Below are 21,043 nucleotides of genomic sequence, written 5' to 3' on the forward strand. Positions count from 1 at the left end.
TGTAGCAAACAGACAGGAGATTTAAAGGGATAGAGTAGACTTAAACAGGGGGCCCTGGAAAGGCATACTATTCCATAAATGAGACATGACAACAGAGCCAGTGAAAGAAGAAATTAGAGGCAAAAAAAGCAAAAAGGAAATAAATTGTATCTGGTACAAGCTGCTGAACTGAGTGGGCATGCCTACAGCTAGGCCACATGGCAAAGATGGCGGCTGCCATAAGTATGTTTCTGATTGCTGGTGGACGTGGCTTTTTTTTTTTTTCCACGAGTGAGGCAGAAAGATGCAACAGGATAGTTAGAGACATTTTGGACAGGAGCATAAGAGTTCTAGCTAAACAGAATATTCCCAGGTGAAAGGAAGTTTCCGTTGTGGCCAGCAGGAGTTTTAGCATGCAGGGAAGAAAAGAGAACAGACAAGTAAAAAAGAGTAGAGACCACATTTGCAACCATGGATCACTGGTAGAATGTAGGCTGCCAATAGGAGGGCATTGGAGGGCTCAGCTTCCATGAGAGAGGCAGAAAATATCCCAAGCCTATAATCTCCAGCGTCCCAGAGACCAAGGGATGGTCAGATACTAAAGGCATCAACTGATTTCATGTTTCATCAAGCACAAATCAGGAGCTAGGGTTCCTGGAGCATGAGAAGACATGGTCACCCAGTCCTGGGATTTTTGACCAGTCTGAAAAGTCAAGAGACTACAGTCTCAATACAAGTCCTAACTCATGGAAGCAAGGGAGGGGAGGGCTTGCCAGACATGGTGGTGCTGGATGAAAGAATCCAGAGATCCTAAGTTTGAAAAGTGCGAGTTGAAGTTTTCAGGGTTCTGGCATCTCAGGCTGCCACAGGCAGGAGGAAATCTCAGGGAAAACTGAGAGATGAAAAGTGGGTCGTCCGTTCAGATTCTGGGATCCCCACAGGTTCTCAAGCCCCTGGTGGGAGAGGTTATGGAGAGAGCCTATCTGAGTCACAGCATCAAATGTTGTGACCTTGTTTAAGTTTAAAAATATAAAAAGAAGCACAGATGAGATGTGAGAATGAGAGATACATTAACCATAGTTTATTCCAGGTGGGGAAGGGAGAGAGTGAGGCAGAGAAAGGAAGGTAAGAGAGAGAGGTGAGTAAGAGAGAAGAGACGTGAGCAAAGAGAAGAGGCTGTGAGAGTAGGAAAAGAGAAGAGAGCAAAAGGAGGAGCATAAGTGGGTGTGGGTCTGTCTTTTAAAGGGGTCCTTTACACCTGCCTACAGACTTAGTTCCCATGAAACCCTGGGCTGACCAGGGTACTGCCTGAGTGGATTCTGCCAGGTAACAGAGGCAGGGCAGCATAATGCCTGAACCTTTCACTGTGTGTGTGTGTGTGTGTGTGTGTGTGTGTGTGTGTGTGTGTGTGTGTGTGTGTATGTGTGTGTACAGATGTGTAAGACAGAAGTTGAAGTTAGGTATCTTCTTCAGTCATTCCCCACTATAGTTCTATAGACACTGTCTCACTGAAACTGGAAGTTCACCCATTCAACTAGATTGGCTGTCCAGCAAACACCAGTGATGCCCCTGCCTCTGCTTCTTCCAACTCTGGTGTTACAGATGTGAGCCAATGCATACAGACTTTTATGTGGGTACTGGTAACCCAAAGCCTGCTTCTCATGCTTGTGGAGTAAGCAATTTACCAACTGAACTATTTCCATAGTCCCTGGAATATTTTTTTTTAATGAAAATACATTCATCTATGTACATGGCACTTTCATTTCACTCCTAGTGATAACAAGTTTTATTCTTTACATGATTAAAAGACATGTTTAGATGATAAAATGCCGAGCATATTTACAGGCATAATTTAGCACATCACCTTAGAGGGGGTAGGGACTGAAGTGTGCCCTCTTCTAATAATTCAGTAACACACAGTCTCCAATAAGGGCTTAGCCACAAGGACTAAGACCTCTTAGTAAGACTTCCTTTTTAAAAGTCCTAACTCCTGTCAATAGTGCCAGGGTGCAGAGCAAGGCTTTCTCCCAGAACTTTGAACAATATATCAAAAGAAAAAAAACCCACCAGATATTCTCTTGATTTGTGTACTTGGGACCTGAGTTGGAATGGCTGGGATTCCATTGCATTGGTCATGTACAGTGTAGGGAATTCCCAATACATGCAAGCCATGTATAGCTAACTCGAGCCCCTTTATAGTGTTGTGGTCTCAACATAGCCCAATTCCTTATACTATGTTCTCCTTCTCCCAGACAAAGCTTTCAAAGATTAAGGAAATAAAAGCGACCTAATCCTTTATGTCTCAGCCTAGATATTAGCAAAGAGTAATTTCTGCCAAAGACTATTGTTTAACAAAGTACCAGGCCTGGATAGACTGAAGAGAAAAAGAGTCCAACTTGCTGTTTATGTATAGCCATTCTTGTTGAGGAAAAAGAAAAAAATAAATGTATTACTGTAAATTATCTTTACCTTACAAAATAATTCATTCTTGTTTCTTTTATATAAGAAACATTCCGAAGATATTTGGACTGCTACCTTTTTTAAAATGATTATTCATGAACCATTCCATAGAAACATGTTTACTGCAAAGAGGGTGGCATAAGCGCCATCTCTGCCTTATTCAGCAGCTGAAGTTTGTGTTATTAAAACTCGTGTTCCCATTTTGCAGTGTTATTTAAGACCTGGCAGTTGCTAGCTGTTTGCTTTGCCAATCTGACTTCAACAACTAAAGGTCTTCCAAAAAACCTTCTCTGCCAAGAAATGACTAACTCAGAATGAGTTTCTGAATAACAAAAGGATCGGATAGTGAAGGATTTCCCTCACCCAGGCCAGTGCTGGGGAGTCTGAAATGGACTGTGTCTGGTCACATTAATTATGTGGTTGTCAGATGGATCTAAGTGGGGAGAAATTCTACACTTGACGATCTCCAAGACAACCTGAAACAGTTGTTCCTCATACAGGATTTTGCTATTTCCTGGCAGAAGAGTCAGCCCAGGAAAAAAATCTTCATGTATTTCATTCTTTGTCTACTCTATGACGGATGGCAGACCCCAGGGCTGGGGAGTGCAGATGGAGCATCAACTCTGCCAAGGCAGATGGTCAGCCTCAGAGGCGCAGATCTATCTGTATCGATATGTTTCTGAGGAGCCAGTTTTTGTATCTCAGTACACACTGAAACTCTCAGCACTCAGTGTGCACATAATGGCTCTCTTTGCTGAAGCATCCTAGCAACGTATCAACTAACCAAATCAGCAGACAACAGAACAAGTGGAGTTTATCCAAAGCTGCAGGAGGGCAGCAAGGATCTGCCACCACACAGGGCCTCCTGATCAGTGTCTGCTGAAGCCAGGGCCATCCCAACAGAATCGTGATTCCAGCCATAAATACCGAAACAAAGCTCTTGGCACTTTTGTGCTATTCACTGAGCAGAAGCTATGCAATTGCTAGCATTACCTAAATACTTTTGGACCAACTGCATTTAAATTGGACTAGTTAAGCCTCTCTGTTCCTACCCTTGCAATATATTACTTAAAAGATGTTCATATCCTTGTGAGAAAGCTTTCTTTTGAATTATCGCCTACGTGAATGAAGAGAGAGTTGAAAGTCCAAAGTCAACCATTTGCTTATGACAGAGGATAGGATCCAGTTCCTCTGAACAGGTTCTCTCTTTGCCTCTACAGCATAGCCTACCACCAACAGCTGCACACCTGTCATTCACTCCAAATGAGACTTATAGTGGTGATTCACATTGATGAACATGCTAATCTGGAATATCTACTTCACAGTGCCAGGACTCTTGAGTGGCTCGAGCCGGGGGACTGCTTAGTTAGAGACTAGCATGGCCTACATTGTGAATCACAGGCCATCATGGACTACAAAGTGATGCCCTGTCTACAAAGTGAAACAAAAAGTCAAATAAACATAGAGTCTGAGAATGAAATTACTTGGGAGTGTGGATATACACAACATACATACGCCTGTATGAAAATGGCCATGTGCAAAATAGTACCATGTACAATGAATACATAGAATGAAAAATATTTTAAACCAAAAAATTAAAATAACAAAACAAAAAACAATTTCCTGAAAAACTTTAAAAGATAAATCCTAGATCTTAAAGTAGCTTAAAACTGACATTTGTTTTTTTAATGTTTATTTCTTATTATTCTGTGAATATGAATGTAGACCACAGCACACACATGGAAGTCAGAAGGAGACTTGGTGGAAATTGTTCATTCTGTCCACCTTAATGTGGGTTTTGAGAGTGAACTTAAGTGAGCAAATTTGAACGACAAGCAGTCTTAGTCTCTGAGACCTTTATGGTGGCCTCAAACTCCCAATCCTCCCTCCAGTCTCCCAAGTTCTGGGGTCAGTCCTCCACACTCAGCCTCCCAAGTGTTGGGGTCAGTCCTCCCTGCTATGCCTCCCTGGTGATGGGGTTATTGGCATGCACCACCACACCCAACATAACTTGGGACAGTTAAAAGCATTTCAACAAACCAACTTGTATTTAGCAAAGTCATTAACTTAAACAGAAAGCTCCTTTTCTCTGAGGAACCTATAGGAAGCAAGTCAGAGGCAATGAAGAAACTTCCAAAGACCAAACTTTATTTGTACTAGATGAAGTCATTCATTGGCTTTGACTGTAATAAGAATCATCTGTTACTAGACAGCAGTTGGCACAGATGCCTATGCAGAGGACCTTTTACAGATACACTGTTCTCTGCAGCCTAGACACAGAGGTGAGAGTATTATAAATTTTACTATGCAATGCATTTAGGATCTAACCCTGTGAAGTTGGTACTCATGTTGCCCCATTTCTAGAAATACACATTCTAACCCAGAGAAACTAAGTGATATGACCAATACCTAATGAAGAGTATGTGGTAGAGCTACAGAGCCAAGCCAAGCTCCTCACTGCTCTAAAAGATCATCTTAGTCACCATAAACAGCGAGCTCAAGCAAGGGAGAAAAAAAAATCACAGGGCTCATATTTCAACCCCACCTTCCACTAAATTGAACCGTGTACATGTTACAAAAAGATTCAGAACCCATTTTAAACATTGGAAAAAGGAGATAACAATCTACTCAATGTGTTATTGGGAAGATTAAATAAATATATTTAAATGTTAATAGGTCACCTACCTAACTCATTGTAGGTACTTAGTAGACACTAAATCACATTCAGCACTCCAGACTCCAGGGTCTTTGGAGTCCTGAAGCATTGTGCTTAGGAGTGTGACAGTATAATAAGCAGCTGATTCATCCAGTTAACAGTAAGTTGCTAATACAATCACAGAGATTTTTAAAAAGAGGGTGGGAGATTCATTCAGGCAATTCTCAAAACTGATTTATATGACTTAAGAATATATCAACCCTGACTTCTTCAAACCCCTCACTCCAACTATATTTTCAAACTATATTCAAACCCCTCCCTCTCCTATTTGTGTGTGACTATAATCATATGGTGGTTTGGCCAGTTTAACACTCTTCATGATTCAGGTGTATGACTTTAGTTGTGTAGTGGTTTGGTCAGTTTAACATTCTTCATGACTCAGGTTTTGTCCTTATCCTGACAACAGTAACAGTATATGTAACTCTCATAATACCAAGGATAAAATTAACTAATCCATATAATATGCTGACAGCACTGATAACACAGTCACTGATTCAAAACCTCAACTGCTATTTTTAATGTGACTATAATAAAACCCTTTACTGAGATCACTTAGGAACAGGAATGAAGCAAAGTTCAACCTGTTTGTGGATATTGTGTTTTGTTTTGAGACAAGGTCTCATATATCCCCAGCTGTCCTTTCAAACTTTTTGTGTGGCCAAAAATGAACTTGAACTTATAATTTTCCTGCCTTATTTCCCCATTTCTAGAATTACAGATGTGAGCCACCCTGCCCAGTTTGTGCACTGCTGAGGGTGAAACCCAGAACTTCATGCATATTAGGCAAAGACTCTACACACAGAACTACATCTCCAGACATGGACCTTTATCTTTCAGCTAAAAAATCATAGTGAGAAAAATGTGTGATGATTACATAGTAAATAAATGTTGTCCATATACACACACTTAGATGTATATGCACATGAGAGAGAGAAAGAGAGAGAGCAAATGAAAAGAAACGTAAGAAGACATGCTGTGCCTTCTTCCATTGCTGCAGAATCCCCAGGAAGACATGATTAAGATACAAGTCAATTATACAACCCCAAAGGCCCCTTTCCTTCCTCTTCCCTCTGCTAAGCCTTGCTTTTCCTGTTCCACTAGTAAGCCTTACTCTTTCTTGTGGGAAGAGACTAAGAAAATTTTGAGCTTAAGAAATTTTCATACACTGACACTAAACACAGAAACAATTTTGAAATTGCCTTAAAATGTTGATAGAAGTGCTTTTAACTCTGATTCCCCAAACACATGTTCTGAGGATGAGTTTTCTTATAAATACGGCAGTACAATGGTTAAGACAATAATGGTGACCAGGTCTTGTTCTTATAAATCAACCTGTACTTAAGCCTAGTCACACTGGCAGAGAATCTAGGCATTTGAAGTAAGTAAATCTCAGGCCCCCTTCCTTCCTAAACCCCTACAAGATGAATGGGATTAAAACCTCGCTGCCTTCAACTTTTCCTGAACCCAGAAGTACATAAGGACAAGAGATTCTACAAAAATATTGCCATTTTTCCATTATAGCCTTGGTGAAACATAATTGCCATTCCAAGCTCACAGGAATTAGAATTTTATTATCCCCCCTACATTCACACACACACACCTTCTCTTAAATAAGTAGCATGAACACAGTAATTTTCCTTGTCACGAGTCTATGCCTTCCTCATAGTGCATTTTGCCAAAGAAACATCGAACATAAATGAACATTCTCAGGTATCCTAGCAACAGGATGTGATTAATAATACCTCTCAGAGCAGGGCAGACAAAACGCCTTAGAGTAAACGCAAACCCAGAACTGGCTACTGAGAAACTGGTAGTGCAGTGAGGGAAGGTTGATAAGATTTGGTGACAGTCTTTATTATACATAGATGGCAGCAGGTAGCAGAGAGAACACATTTTAGAGAGGGCACATCTGAGCATGAAATTACAGCATATATGGGCACACTGTCCCCCATCTACACACTTCTGTAGTGAACATATGTGTGCTTGTGTGTGCATATGTGCAATCCACAAACACACATGCAAATAATTTCCCTTTCTTTAGGAGTGATGAGAGTCAGAGTTAGGACACTTGATGTCCCTATTCATTATTGGTGACACACTCTGGAAGTGATGGCTATGTGCCTATGGCTCTAACAGATCACAAACAATCAACTGTGATTAAGAGACATCTTCTATACAGAAGCCCTGAAATATAACTATAAATTGATGTATATTTGATGCTTCTCTGTGGAACATGACAAACACAAAAGCTTTGAATGGTATCAAGGGTCCGTGTACATAAATAGTCATAAGATTTCAAATTTTATTGTGCAATTAAGTACGTTTTCTCATATAAGAGAAAAGTTTTACCCTGCAAATTCAATTTTTATGAGCTGATGATCCATTTTTATTCCTCACAGGTGGAAAACTGCATCTCAGTTTACATAGAAATAAGATGCAAAGCATAGTTTGCTGCTTTTAAACCAGAATGTGATAAAAATAAAGCATAACTAGTACAGGATGCTTGCTCATTATTCTGAAAGCCTCTCTGCTATTTTATCACCCACTTTTCTAATAGAATAGTTTTCTAGGTTGTCAGTTGTAATATAAATACCTGCTAAGAGCTGTATTCTGATTGTGCATTAGCTAAATCTGAGCGGGACTAAAGTCAACTCCATGTTCCCTAGTGTTTGTGGATGGGTGGGGGTGACAGGGCACTCTGGATGCCAACACCATCCCAAGTGCTAGTGGTTAAGGCATAGTAGAGGCATCAGGAGACAGAGATAGGACTCACTGTCTCTGAGCATCAGCCAAGCTTGGCGTTAGAGCTTAGGATGTAAATAAAGAGCTAGGGGGGCACAAGAGAAGGCCCTCAGAGGGCTCGCAGAGAGGAAGGGGCTTCACAGGCCTGTTATGTGCACTAGGCTCTAAGGATGAACAAGACTTTGAAAGCAGGAATTATAAGGCAGGGCATTCCAGAAATCAGAAATTACATAAGATGGATGCTCTTGATGGAGGTGTAATTTCTCACAAAATGGGTCTTATGAATGGTACTTGATGGATGGAGGCAGGAAGCAAGTGGTGGCAAAACCATCCAGGGTCACAAATTTCATATTAAAGGACATGGATGGATTTTAATCCTCAGCAGAGAGGGACAAAAACAGAAAAAGCCAGTGAAGTCGGTTAGGGACCTCTATGTATACATCAGATCATCTCAAGAAAAGAGGCAAGTTCATGACTACTGTGATGGCAGTGAGAGAGGAGGGTAGTTAAAGGCCTTATAGAGGAAGAGTGTAGAGGCTTCAGAAAGGGGGTGCTGGGGAGACTTAGGCTTGTATTTGGATGTCTGAGTAGGAAACACCAGGACTCAATGGCTTTGGAGAACATGATAGTCTGCTATGGACTATCATGCTATGGACTTGGAATATGCTACAGCAGAAGCCACAGTCTGGGATTTCTACTAGACTTGAAACCTAGGTAGACGTTGGGTCTGAGATGTAGATTGCAGACTAATTGCTTGCTCTGAAGACAAAAGTTGAGAGAGTACAAGGTAAGATTATCCACTCAGCACCAGATAAAGAGACCAAAAAGACAGTCATTGTGTTTTCTCTGTGAAAGCGCCCAAGTCTAGTATCCCTTGGTCAATATAATTTGTCTTTGGTACTTTATCTTTGTAATTTGAAGTTTAGTGTACATACAACTAAAATAGAAACCTAACTGTTATTTCCTGTGATAGACCTACTGGGAGGGAATCATTAAGTAACATTTGTGTGAGCACCTAAGTTTCAAAGCTCTTAGAACCCAGGAACCAAATTTGTTTAAACACTGGTCCCAATATCTCATGGAAATTTCATCCAATTTCTTGTGATCACCATATCCAATCATTTCATTTCCATAGCATTTAGAGAAGCAGATTCTGGTCCTCACATTAAAGAAGAGCAAGCCGGGAGGCTGTCTGTGGCCAGCATCACTGCAGGTTTCTCACTTCACATGGTGAATTGACTGACGCTTTTAGATATTTGTAGTGATTTTCCTGTTCAAAACAATAATAAACTTGATTATTTCACATAGTGTCTGTGGGGATCTTCTGAATGACTGAATGAAAGGCCCTGCATAAAAATTTGTTTCTTTTGCTGGGATAAAGTATTGTGACATAAATCAGGTTGAGGGGGAAAATATTCATTTAGGTTGACCCCTCCAGAGAGGATATGGGTGGATATGGAGGAAACTCGTCCATTGTGGTGGGGAAGAGTATGGTAGACGGAACATGAGACTAGCCAATCACATTTCAGAGGGGTGAACAGGAAGCAGTGTTGACATAAAACTTCCTTACCTCCACTCTTCCCACTGACAGCCTTTCCTCCAACAAAGCTCTACCCCCTAAAGGTTCAGCAGCTTTCCACTGGAGAGTTCAAATGTTGAAGCTCTCAAGTGACATTCCTCACTCGAATCTAAAACCAGGGGCCCAGGACTTCTGTGAACTTGTGTCTAATGTACCAGCCAGAACCAGAGACAGCTAAGTTCCTGACTCTGGCTAGTGACTAGGTTGTGTTCACCTCTGGGTAGCTGCTGACATGGCCTTTAAATCCTCATTGGATATTGACAGGAGATCTCTGTTCAATGTCACATGGACCTTTCCATGGGGCTATGTGGTTATCCTCATATACATTATCCGAATTCCTCCAGAGGAAGAATTTCAAGAGACAGGAAGATGGGAACTGCAGGCTTTATGCCCAGCCTTGGAGGGCACACTCCACCATTTATGCAAAACCCTCTTTACACAAGTCTGTCTAATTCAGTGGTGAGAGAGACTTCAGAGGCACATGAGTGCCTCAAGGAGGGAAGATATGGACCACTGAGGATATTATGATTGCCTTAAACACATTCTCTTTCATTTTGGAATTTACTAAAGTTCATTCTAATAGAAGTTAAGGACCCTTCAAAGCCTTTCTATTTTACAAAAACTGCTAAATCAAGCTTTGCCCAAATATTTTTAAGGAAGTTCATAAAATTGTTTGAGGCATCCAGCAATCCTAAATGCATAACCAACTGGTGCAGGGTGGCTCATCCTGTAGAAACTTACAGATGGGAGCATATGCCCCACTTGGTAATAAATGAGGCCTTTAAATGGACTGTTCATGCTATTTATCTGTTTGGTCATTGAAATAAATTACAACCAACAAATCTTCTGGAAATAGCCTAAATGAAAATGATTAATCAAGGTGCCAATTAAAGGGATGCTCCAATTCAGGCAGCTACAAGAGGGAAAACTATACATTTCCCATCTTGTAGTATAACATTTTTAAAGATATTAAAGCCATGAAGAAGTAGTTGGATAAAGTTTACATGTAGCTTGGATGTGTTAAATAACTTCTTGATAATGTTCTGCCATGAAATATTGCTAGACAACAAGGAAGTGACAGCTGGAGGGATGGCTCTCATTTACCCAAGCTAAGACCGTGCTTTCGCCTGCACTCTGGTGTCCTTTTCCGTCATTATCCTGGAGCAAAGCTCTTTAACAGAGCCCTAGAAGCTTGTAGAAGTGTCCCATAGATTAGAATTAGTCTCTCTTGTGTCAGCTAGAGCTATTGCCCCATCAAACTCATGTAAAGAGATTCATGGATGAGACACTTCACCTTCAGCTCCATCTTCCTCGTGGCTCCCTTACTCTTCTGGACCCTCTCTATCGAAACTACTGCCTCCCACATATACTCACTGATTGTGTGTGCACATGACTACTTTGCGTGCTATTGGAAACCTTACCCCAAACTCCCTGGAATCTTATTTTTTCTCAACTCAGTTAGCCCTTGGTCTTCCAAGGATCTCTGCTGCTTCTGCTTTCTCATTATCCCATATACAACAGACAAATGGTGTTATAAGTTCTTAGTGATTGATTTGAGTCTACTCATCTCTATCATCTGTGTTAGCATTCCATTTAACCCTGTACTTTAGCCATCTGCAGATGGACATGTCCTACATCTAGGATCTCAACCTTTGATCATTAAGCCTTCTATTCCTATATCACTTCAAACTCAATAAATCCACACAAAATTGTCGCCACATGCCGGACATCAACCTGGGGCAAGAGAGTCAGGGATAGGGAATGGGGACAAGAGATGCAGAAAGAAAAACCACAAGATAGGATTCTGATCAAGTGGCAAACTTTACTTTTCTCAGGCTAGCTTATATAGTCAGGATATAGGGAGGGACAGAATGGGTTGTTTGTACACCAGGTGTTAGTATAGGCAGGATATTAGGAAACCACAAAGAGGATGTTTGGCAGGGTATAGAGTTCATGAGTAAGAGGTCCAGGAAGGGGTTGCCTAGGTAACTGAGCCTGTGGGTGGAGGACTGGGTCAAGTTGTTTCTTTTCTTGAGCTGAGGTTCGAAAGGGCTGCTATATAAAGGTTAACTATGTGGTCTGCCAAGCATGGCCTAGGATCTCATGCCCAGCCCTGAGATTTGGCTCCCAACAAAATCTCAGCATTTTCCGTACCCTCTCAATCCTGCAAGAGCATCGCCATTTGCCCAACTAATCTATGTAACCTTGACCTTGTCACCTGCCTTGCAACTCACCTTTTGTAAATCCTTGGGCTCTATTTTGATACCCTATCTCCTCTGGCAGCCACTGCTTTCATTTCCCATTAACTATAACATAGGGGTTCACTCTCTCATTGCTTACTGGATAATTGCTGTACACTGGTACTAAATGACATATCCTCAAAGCAAGCTCTAAACATTTCCCCTGTGTGAAGTGCATGTGTATACTTTTCCTACTCTTTTCCTATTTGGTCCATCCCTGTCTCAACTATCTCAGATCCTGTGTCCATCTGAATACCAAATCAAGCATCACTATCTCCACAGCTTCACAGTCATTCTCTCCTTTCTGAGTACAATTGTTTGATTCTCTTGTATCATTCAACATCCTACACCTCCTGGTGCGTATTTCATCTCATGTTAATTAGCCTGTCCTATTTTTCAAGTATGTTGTTAGAGTTCATGGTTGGTCTTATTTTCTTCAACTTTCCCCCCATATGTTTTACATAGGAATTATTACCTTTTAGGTGTATTGTTGAGAAAAAAAATTTATCTTTAGTTTACTCAATGCTAGACCCTACATGCTACAATATCCACCTATCGAGCAATATGTAACTACTGGTGAAATAGTGGCATTACTGTTATAGAATAACCAAGCATTTTCTGAGTAGATAAGAACTGGTATGTAGAGGAAGTATATTCCTGGTGCTCTAAACCTGGTCAAAATCCCATGGCTAAGACGTCATGGGCACTAGGTGGCACCTACTATTGTTTTTCTGAATGGTCATGGTATCCAACTGCCTTCATGCTAACAGAATTTTTAAAGCTCAACAGAATATATCTTACATGCTTACAGTTTTATCTTATGAGGTGATTTGAGAGCATTTTTTATCCTTGTCAACTATGAGCACTCATTACTGAAATAATGCAGGGCATGGTTGAGAGATGGTGGTTCTACTTTAACAGTACCATTAACTAAGTTTTCATCTTAGTTATATTACTATATTCTCATGACCTGCACTGAGCTTCTCTTCTCATTACAGGGAGAATAGAGAAGAAACGAGACCAAAAAGGACCGTCAGGTAATATTTCACTTAATTAGCTCCAACTTCATTTTCTGCTTTTGTTTCTACCTTTTAAAAATGTGGCTACAATTTAGCACTCATTTTCACACGCAAAAATTAATTATCTATGTTCCTTGACATGATCAATATTAAATTAATTTAAAATAAGTTAATACATTTAGATTTTATTTTAACTTTCACATCAATCAATTATGCCATAGTCACTATGTCTTTCCATTGAAAAGAAAATGAGATGGGATATCTAATTTTTTCATGATTACCTATCAAAAAGCAAGTCCTACAACCAGCAATTTAAAAATATGGACACTGTCATATTTGTCAACCAGGTTATTTCTCAAATGTTAATGAATCTCAATTCTTTTTCTTAAAACTGTTTGTTTGATGTTTTTCAAGATTGCATTAATTATTTAACTAAGAAGAATCTTTGTATTTGGGAGGAATTATTAATGTGCTTTCAATGATTACAGAATATAAACTCTTCATGTCCCTAGAGGTGGCTGTTACTTGAGTCAATGCAATTGCATACATTATGGAATCAGTATTTGCTAACTAATACCAAATAAACTTTTATAGTTCTATATTTTCTTTACTTGTCTTTTGGCTTAAAATCATGGAGGAAGATAAATTTCACTTTTTTATGTAAGCATTCACGTTAAAATGTTGGAGCCCATGAAATCCATAAGTGCTAGCCATCATGGAAGATGTTGATTTCACTTATATACCTGTGTCTAACCCTTCACAAATTCCAACAGCCATATTCTTATTCCTGCAGTAGTAGAGTAGTTGAGAGCTGCCAATATAAAGATATATCTTCTTCCCACTGTGTGTGTTTGTGTGTGTGTGTGTGTGTGTGTGTGTGTGTGTGTGTGTGTGTGTGTGTGTGTGAGAGTGTGTGTGTATATTGGCAGAGATGATATGACAATAGAAGGCAGAGTCTACACACTCATCTGAAAGGGAATGAACTACACAATTGCTCATCTCTTCTTCCCTGTCCTAATGTTAGCATCCATTTAATACAAGTGGATAACTGATTTACTCTCCCAACTTCCCTTTCTTAGATTATTTGCATTTTCTCTTTCTGCCTCTTGAAGCCCAATAACAAATACAAATACAAAATATGTATGTATATGTGTGTGTATACATATAAATACACACATATGTGAATTCAAGGGAATACCTGGTTTCTTACAGCTGTGATACCTCTGTTCTGACCCATGAGGGAAGGTTGTGTGTTCTGTTTCTAATGTAGTATGGAAGCAATGCTGTAGGAACAGGCTTCTTCATGAAAGAAACTGCACAAGCCAAAGTATTGATACAGATGCCTCCTTAAGTTCCTTCTGTAATCACAGATTTAAAGTTCCATGTGTCCAAGGTGACCAACAAACTTAAAGATAGGGGCTGGGGCCAGGCATTGGTGGCTCACACCTTTAATCCCAGCACTCAGGAGGCAGAGGCAGGCAGATCTCTGTGAGTTCTATCCAGGGCTGGATAGAATCCCGGCTTCAGTCCTGTCCTTTCTGTTACCACTATCCTGACCATTCCTCTAAAAGTAAAGAGTTGTCTAGTTGAATGCAGTGTTCAGCTCTTAGGAAAATTTTCTCAATAAGTAGAAATAATTTTTAAGGCGAATATACCTTTGTGAGGGAGCAGTAATCAGTAGGAATCTGAGAAAATCCCTCTTACTAGTGGAGGTAACTGGTCCCACATGCTCATAGTATGTCAACTTATCTGAATAACTAATGGAAAGAGCCATTTAGAAACTGGGTATATAATGTCATTTAAACATATATCATTCTTCTTGAGAAATCTCTATTTTGGGGGTGAGTTTCAGTTTATTGGAGACAATTTTGACATAGATTTTAAATACAGCTTGACATGAAGAGAGCTACTCAGGACACATACAAGTGTGGGTACTGACTTCTCAAGGGAGAGTCAGCAGGGGATCCGTACCTGCAAAGGCCATGCAACTTTTCAAGATCCACACATATGCTTTGCCAGTGTCATCATAAATGTCTATTGAAGGCCTATGAGGACCATTCTCAATGCCACCTCAGGGTTCAGAAAGAATGCTTCTACAAGTGTAGGGACCAGAAAAATCAAAGGGTGAATTGAATTCTCCACTACATACTTTTCCATATCAGTTTCCTTATTCTTCTGTCACCCTTTAAATTCTCCTGTCCTACTTTTAATTTCTCCTAGCTTCTTCCTCTAGCTCCTTCTTCTTCTATTCTAAAAACTCTTCTCATTCAGGAACCTTGAAATGATAAAGAAATTACAAGAGTTGTTTCTCATTGGTAAAGAGCACATTCCTAGGGCAAGTGATGGGGAGTTGAGCCATTGCTATGGCAACACAAAAGTCCAAGGTTACAAAAGTGAGATGATGACCTTAGGGCAGGGGGTACAGTGAGATGAGCTTGGAGACATAGTTCTTTTGTTAACAGACTGACATGCTTTCCTTAGTAACCTTGCTTGGGCATCTGTGGCTTTCACCTTATACATAGCTGTAAGGTTTCAAACTTATGATCTATTTACAAAAGGCCTTTTGTCTAGTTTGAACTTGCTTTGAAGTGAGCCTGAGCAAAAGAACAAGGCAGGCTTTTAAGTGTCCACAGTCCTTGTGGGACAAATAGCTATGAAGCATATCCCAGTATGTATTCTATATACCAAAATTATACAGACAAATAAAAAGTAATCTTCCTGATCACCTACAGATATATGTGCCCAGCAGATGGAACACACAAGCAGTGGGAAAACACCCAAAGCTATTCTTAGGAAAAAAATAAGTTCTTGGGGAAGAAATGAAGTGATTCATGAGAGAATTCACAGACAGGAGCAACTGGTTTCCATAGCCAGTAACTCCGCAGCCTATCCAGGTGGGGTTCCCCATCAGAGAATCACTCATCTGGTAGGTCAGCCTCTTGAACACTAGTGACCACCTGCTGTATTTCTTATAGCCCCAGAAAAATGTCTATATAGTAAGCATGCAACACTGGTATAGAGTACATTATCTTTAGAGTCTAAGATATCCTGAATGTCAATGATGATTCTGACTTTCCCAGACTGAGATGCACTATCCATTCTCTTCAGATTCTGTGCTCTACTTTTCGGATGAGTTGCACCGTCTTCAATTACTGATGGCTCTGTCTCTGCACTGAAGAAGAGCAGGGTTTGGCCATAGTCACTTTCATTCTTATCCCACTATATTGTATTAATGGGAAGGAAAACCAAAGAGAAGAGGGAAAAGACACATGTGGCTATGCAAAAATAGCATACATTAAACAGGAATACACCAAGAACCTCATTTTTGTTTGCTTAAATCTTTGTTTAAAGAATTTGGGGCCTAGAAGGATAGTTTAGTGGTAAAGAAAGCAGTGGTTACTTCTCAGAAAAAGATGGTGTTAGTGAACAACAACCTCAGGAAATCCAACATCTTTTCTGAGCCCCAGGGGCACTTGTACTAACAGGTACACACATTACTCACACAGAGAGACAGAGAGACACACACATAAGAAAAATAGAATAAATTTGAAAGTATTTCATTAAGATGAAAATTTCACAAGCAAAAATTTTTGATCAGGATAAAACTAGGCCTGGAAAAGAAGACTTTACAAAGCTCTGTAGAGACCGAGGGTCCAGTCCAGGTGAGGGCCACAAGTGAGAGATTCAGGCAGTTGGTTAGCTCATTCTGAAGCTTGTTTACATTTTTTGATGTGTTTCTGCATTTTTATTTAATTGAAATGATCTACTTTGTACATGTACTCAACACACACACACACACACAAAAAAAAACTTTTACATGGGTCACATTTAATTATTTATTAGAATGAATTGTGTTCCAAAGCTCAGGCTAATTTAACCTTTAACCTGAACAAAGTTTCTCATAGTCCATGTGGCTAAATCTATGGACTAAAAGTTCAATTGTATTGCTTAGGGAGATGGTTCAGTGTCTAAGAATGCTTTCTCTGCAAGGATGAAGACCTGAGATAGAATCTCAGGCATGGCTGTGTGTGCCTGTAACTCCAGCATAACAGGGGCTGGCAGATTATCAGTTGGATTCCTGGAGCTTGCAGCCCAGCCATTCTACATGGAAAAGATAGCTTTCAGTTCAGTGAGACCCTGTGTCAAGAGAGTAAGATGGAAAATGATTGAGAAAGACACCTAACAGCCTTCTCTTGCCTCTACATGCATGTTCAGAGGTGCAGGAACCCACATCTCACATATATGCATCATGCACATGTTCACACATACATACATACATACATACATACATACATACATACATACTATACACACATGCAACACACACACACAGAGAGAGAGAGAGAGAGAGAGAGAGAGAGAGAGAGAGAGAGAGAGAGAGAGAGAGAGAGAGAGAGACTTAAATAGCATTGCCACTAAGCCTGATGCCTGAGTTCAATCCCTAAGACTCAAAGGTAGAAAGAGAAAACTGAATCCTGAAAATTGTCTACTGGTCTCCACCATGCACTATATCATTGTGCCCACACCTACAAAAATAAGTTAACAAATGTAATTTAAAATTTAACTGTGAGATCTATTCAGAACTTATCTGCATTCTGATTTCAACTCAGGCTATGGTTTCATTTGGAATACTATTTTGCCTAAGCCAGGAATAAAACTCACAAGAGTAATTAAAGTTGGTGTCTTTCATTGCCATTACTGAAAAGCAATTAAAAGTAAGTATGTGCCTTGACACTAGCCTTGAAAGCCCAGGACCTATTCGTACAACATGGACACAAACACACACACACACACACACACACACACACACACACACACACACACACACGCACACAGCTAAATTTGGATATGTGATGCTGTAAGAATACATGGACAAAATAAGAGTCAAATTCTTGGTGTGCTTATTTATCAAGCTGCCCCTGATTTTTTCACTAATTCAGATCTTTCATCAGGAATATAGAAAAAAATCTTATTTTTAATAAAAACTCTATAGAGTATGAAATACTTATATATAAAAACTGCTGTTTCAATGTTGTGGTGTTTTGATACTAAAAGTCAACATAGCATAAAATACTAAGAAGAATTTAGGGACACAAGAGTTTCTCATGAATTATAGTTCAGAAAAGGTAACGTCAGAGGTTTGCTGTGGGATAACATGCCTTCTGTTAAGTATATGTCATTTCAATTTCCCAACCTTTCAAATCCAGCCAACTATTAAGTAAAGAGTGCTGGGAGGACCAAAGAATGGAGCCATTGGAAGAGATGATAACTACTGTAAAACAAACTTATGGGCTCTTCATTGATTATATTAGATCATCTCTAAAATTAGAATTAGTTTATTCATTCATATCACTTTTTAAAAGTTGCTTGTAGATAACAATGTTATTTTTTTCTCTACACAAAAGGTGAAACTTATTGTTGCAAATCTAGCAAAATCTGGCCCATGTGCTTAAACTGTTGACTTTAAACTGCGCTCTGTGCTTCTTGGAAATGTTCCAAAAACACTTCTGATTTGAAACCCTGGCACACACTGAATACACACCCATTCTGGATTTTAAATAATTAGGTAGATAAATTGTAGATAAAATCTTTTGTTTACAAGTGAACAGCATTTTTTCCATACATTATTTGATGAATGCAGATTTTCAAGCAGATCCACCTTTGGTTTGACTCTCCTGTATGCCATCCTTGGTTTTGTAGTGACTGCTAGAATTCCTATACAATATCAAAAGTTAAACATTAAGGAATAAATATAAGGAATTTCAAAAAAATAAAATAAAAAACTAGCCCTAGGTTTGTCATTGAGCCCTTGAAGCTAGCTGTTTATATGGTTTTGAATAAACTATCATTTTTTAAAGCCCATTTATGTTTGGATGTCAGTATTTTGAAATCCTTTCTGTATTTCATTCTCACTTTCAGAACCATTATTCTAGTCATGATTCATTAGCATCAAATTTGAAAATACTTACCACCCTAAAACACATGATTCCCTTAATTGTCTTTAGTCTTGAGAATGTCACACACATGAAACTTGACCATACCCATTTCCCCTTACCTTGCCCAACACGGCCCCTTTCCAGCTTCATGTCCTCTTTGTTTACTTATAACACAGAGAAATGACTTGCTGCTGCACATGTGTGTATGTGTATGAGGCCATCCACTGATGCATGGGAAATCTACCTGTGGCCACACATTCAAAAGAATGTGAGTCCCCCTTCCCCAACAATCATCAATCACCAATGGTTCCTCAGTAAGGGGAGACTGGTTTCCTAGTCACCTCATGTGAAGAGAACTGTTTATGCTTTTCCCTCTGCAAGTTCACTCACCAAGGCCATGAAGGTATCCTGGCATTGGCCTTGTTGGGTATGATTACATCAGGAAAGTTGACTGGTTCTAGGGCTGTGGGTATCAAAACCTAGGTATCCCCAGCATTTAGCAAATTGGGGCTAAGCCCAGGTTACTTAGAACTTGAAGCTAGACTAGTGAACCACAGATAACCTAACCCAAGCTCCAAACTCTGATGGACTACATAAGTAGCTCATTTTTTCCTTCATATCCAATCCAAGTAGCCAAGGATGATGTAAACAAAGTCTCATGTTTATCCATCTTCTAACACTAAGACACCAATTTTCTGTTTTGATTGCCCAGGGGATCAATTCCCAGAATATTTGCTTTGTTCAAGCAGCTTTCCTCATGAACCAGTTCTTTGAACTGCATTCATATATCTTATTCTTTAAAAATAGCATTCTATCTGTGGGCTTATAGTTTGAGAACACTATTTATTGTTGAATGGAGTAGAGCCTCTTAGGTGCATATTCCCCTGCACAAAAAAAGCGACTTATATTTGAACTGTTTGTCCAAAGAGTCCTGAAGAGTTTATTTTTAAACAAACTTTGTTTTCTAGCCAGTCGAATTTATGATAGAGAATGAATAATGACACAGCTGTGCAGCATTATTTTGTAAATACCTTAAATTTCATTGCACAGCATTGCATTTAAAGAGTTTGCTTATGCAAATTGAACAAATATGAGATGATAAGTAGCTAATGTGGGAGAAATTGCCCTGTCACGACACATAGTTGTCTATGAAAACATCTTAGTGAAGCTCACACCCCAACATACATACATACACACACACACACACACACACACACACACACACACACACACACCTGACACCTGATTTGGATTGCTACTGTGGTGGGCAGGACAGAATAAATTTGCATTCCATTGAGATTTGCATCATGACTTGTTTAGGCAACAGAAGAATAATGTCCTCAGCTACAACACAAGAGGTTTCTCCATGAAGCCACATATCTCATTGCCTAACTGAGACAGTTTTGTTTGTTGACTCTAAAGCACTACATAGATAGATAGATAGATAGATAGATAGATAGATAGATAGATAGATAGATAGATAGATATTTTTTCTTGTGCCCTGAAAATAAAATGAAGTTTCTTAATTTGCACTAACCAAAATTACTTTGAGGTGCAATTTTAAATTAAATAGTCTGTTAAAAAATAGAAAACCTCTGAGGAATTTTCAATTAAAGTGGAACGTAACTCAAACAAGAATAGACTTTCGTGCCAAGTCTGCTTCACACCTGTCATCTCAGCACTTTGGAAATTGAGGGAGAAAAAAATGCAAATTGGAGGCAAACCTGGGCTACATATCAAGATCTTATCTAAAATAAACTTAATAAAAATAAAGCATGGAAATACAAAATGTACTTTAGGGGGCTAGACAATCTTATCCAGGCAGCATCAAACCCAATGGTTGTCAAGACAATTGTGCTGGGCTGTTTAGCTTTAATAAGGAAGCTGTATCAACATGCATCTTTCATGTATCTGTGTCTCAGGCAATGTTACAATGTCTATAAAACAAGGTAATAATGTATAGGGTACAAAATACTCTCCCTTCTGCCAGGACCTGGGCATGATAAACATTCAAGTACACATGCAATTTGGTTGGGTAGAAGTGCAATCTACACAGACAAAGGCTGAAACCTGCCCACGGAAATAGACTACCCAAGATCCTTAGGCTCCTGTACAAAGGAGTCTTAGGTTATAACTGATAGAAGTCTCCCCCCAGGGATGAAAATGAGGTTGTGTTTCTAGCCAAGAATCAGATGCCTGGTATTTTAAAAATGGCCATTTACAAATGGCCACAAACATTTTGACCAACAGAAAATGGTATATTTGGATAAAGCATAGCTTAAAATCTTTTAAAGTGAATGTGTGTTGTTGGAGCTGAGTGATACAGAAATCAATCACATAAATTGTCCTGTTGTGTCACAAAAGTCCCCAGA

At 39.5% G+C, this 21,043-nt stretch overlaps 1 protein-coding gene across 2 annotated transcripts in view; it reads left to right on the forward strand.

The window, feature by feature from the left end:
- Positions 1-21,043, forward strand: part of Chst9 (carbohydrate sulfotransferase 9) — a 226,838-nt gene that overhangs the window by 77,451 nt on the left and 128,344 nt on the right. For both annotated transcript variants that reach the window (XM_035439065.1, XM_027404377.2), the window contains exon 2: positions 12,715-12,753. In XM_035439065.1, coding sequence (XP_035294956.1) covers positions 12,715-12,753 — 39 coding nt within the window. The remainder of the gene's footprint in view (positions 1-12,714; positions 12,754-21,043) is intronic.

This window comes from Cricetulus griseus, chromosome 2 (assembly GCF_003668045.3).
Source record: "Cricetulus griseus strain 17A/GY chromosome 2, alternate assembly CriGri-PICRH-1.0, whole genome shotgun sequence".
Classification (NCBI taxonomy): Eukaryota; Metazoa; Chordata; class Mammalia; order Rodentia; family Cricetidae; genus Cricetulus; species Cricetulus griseus.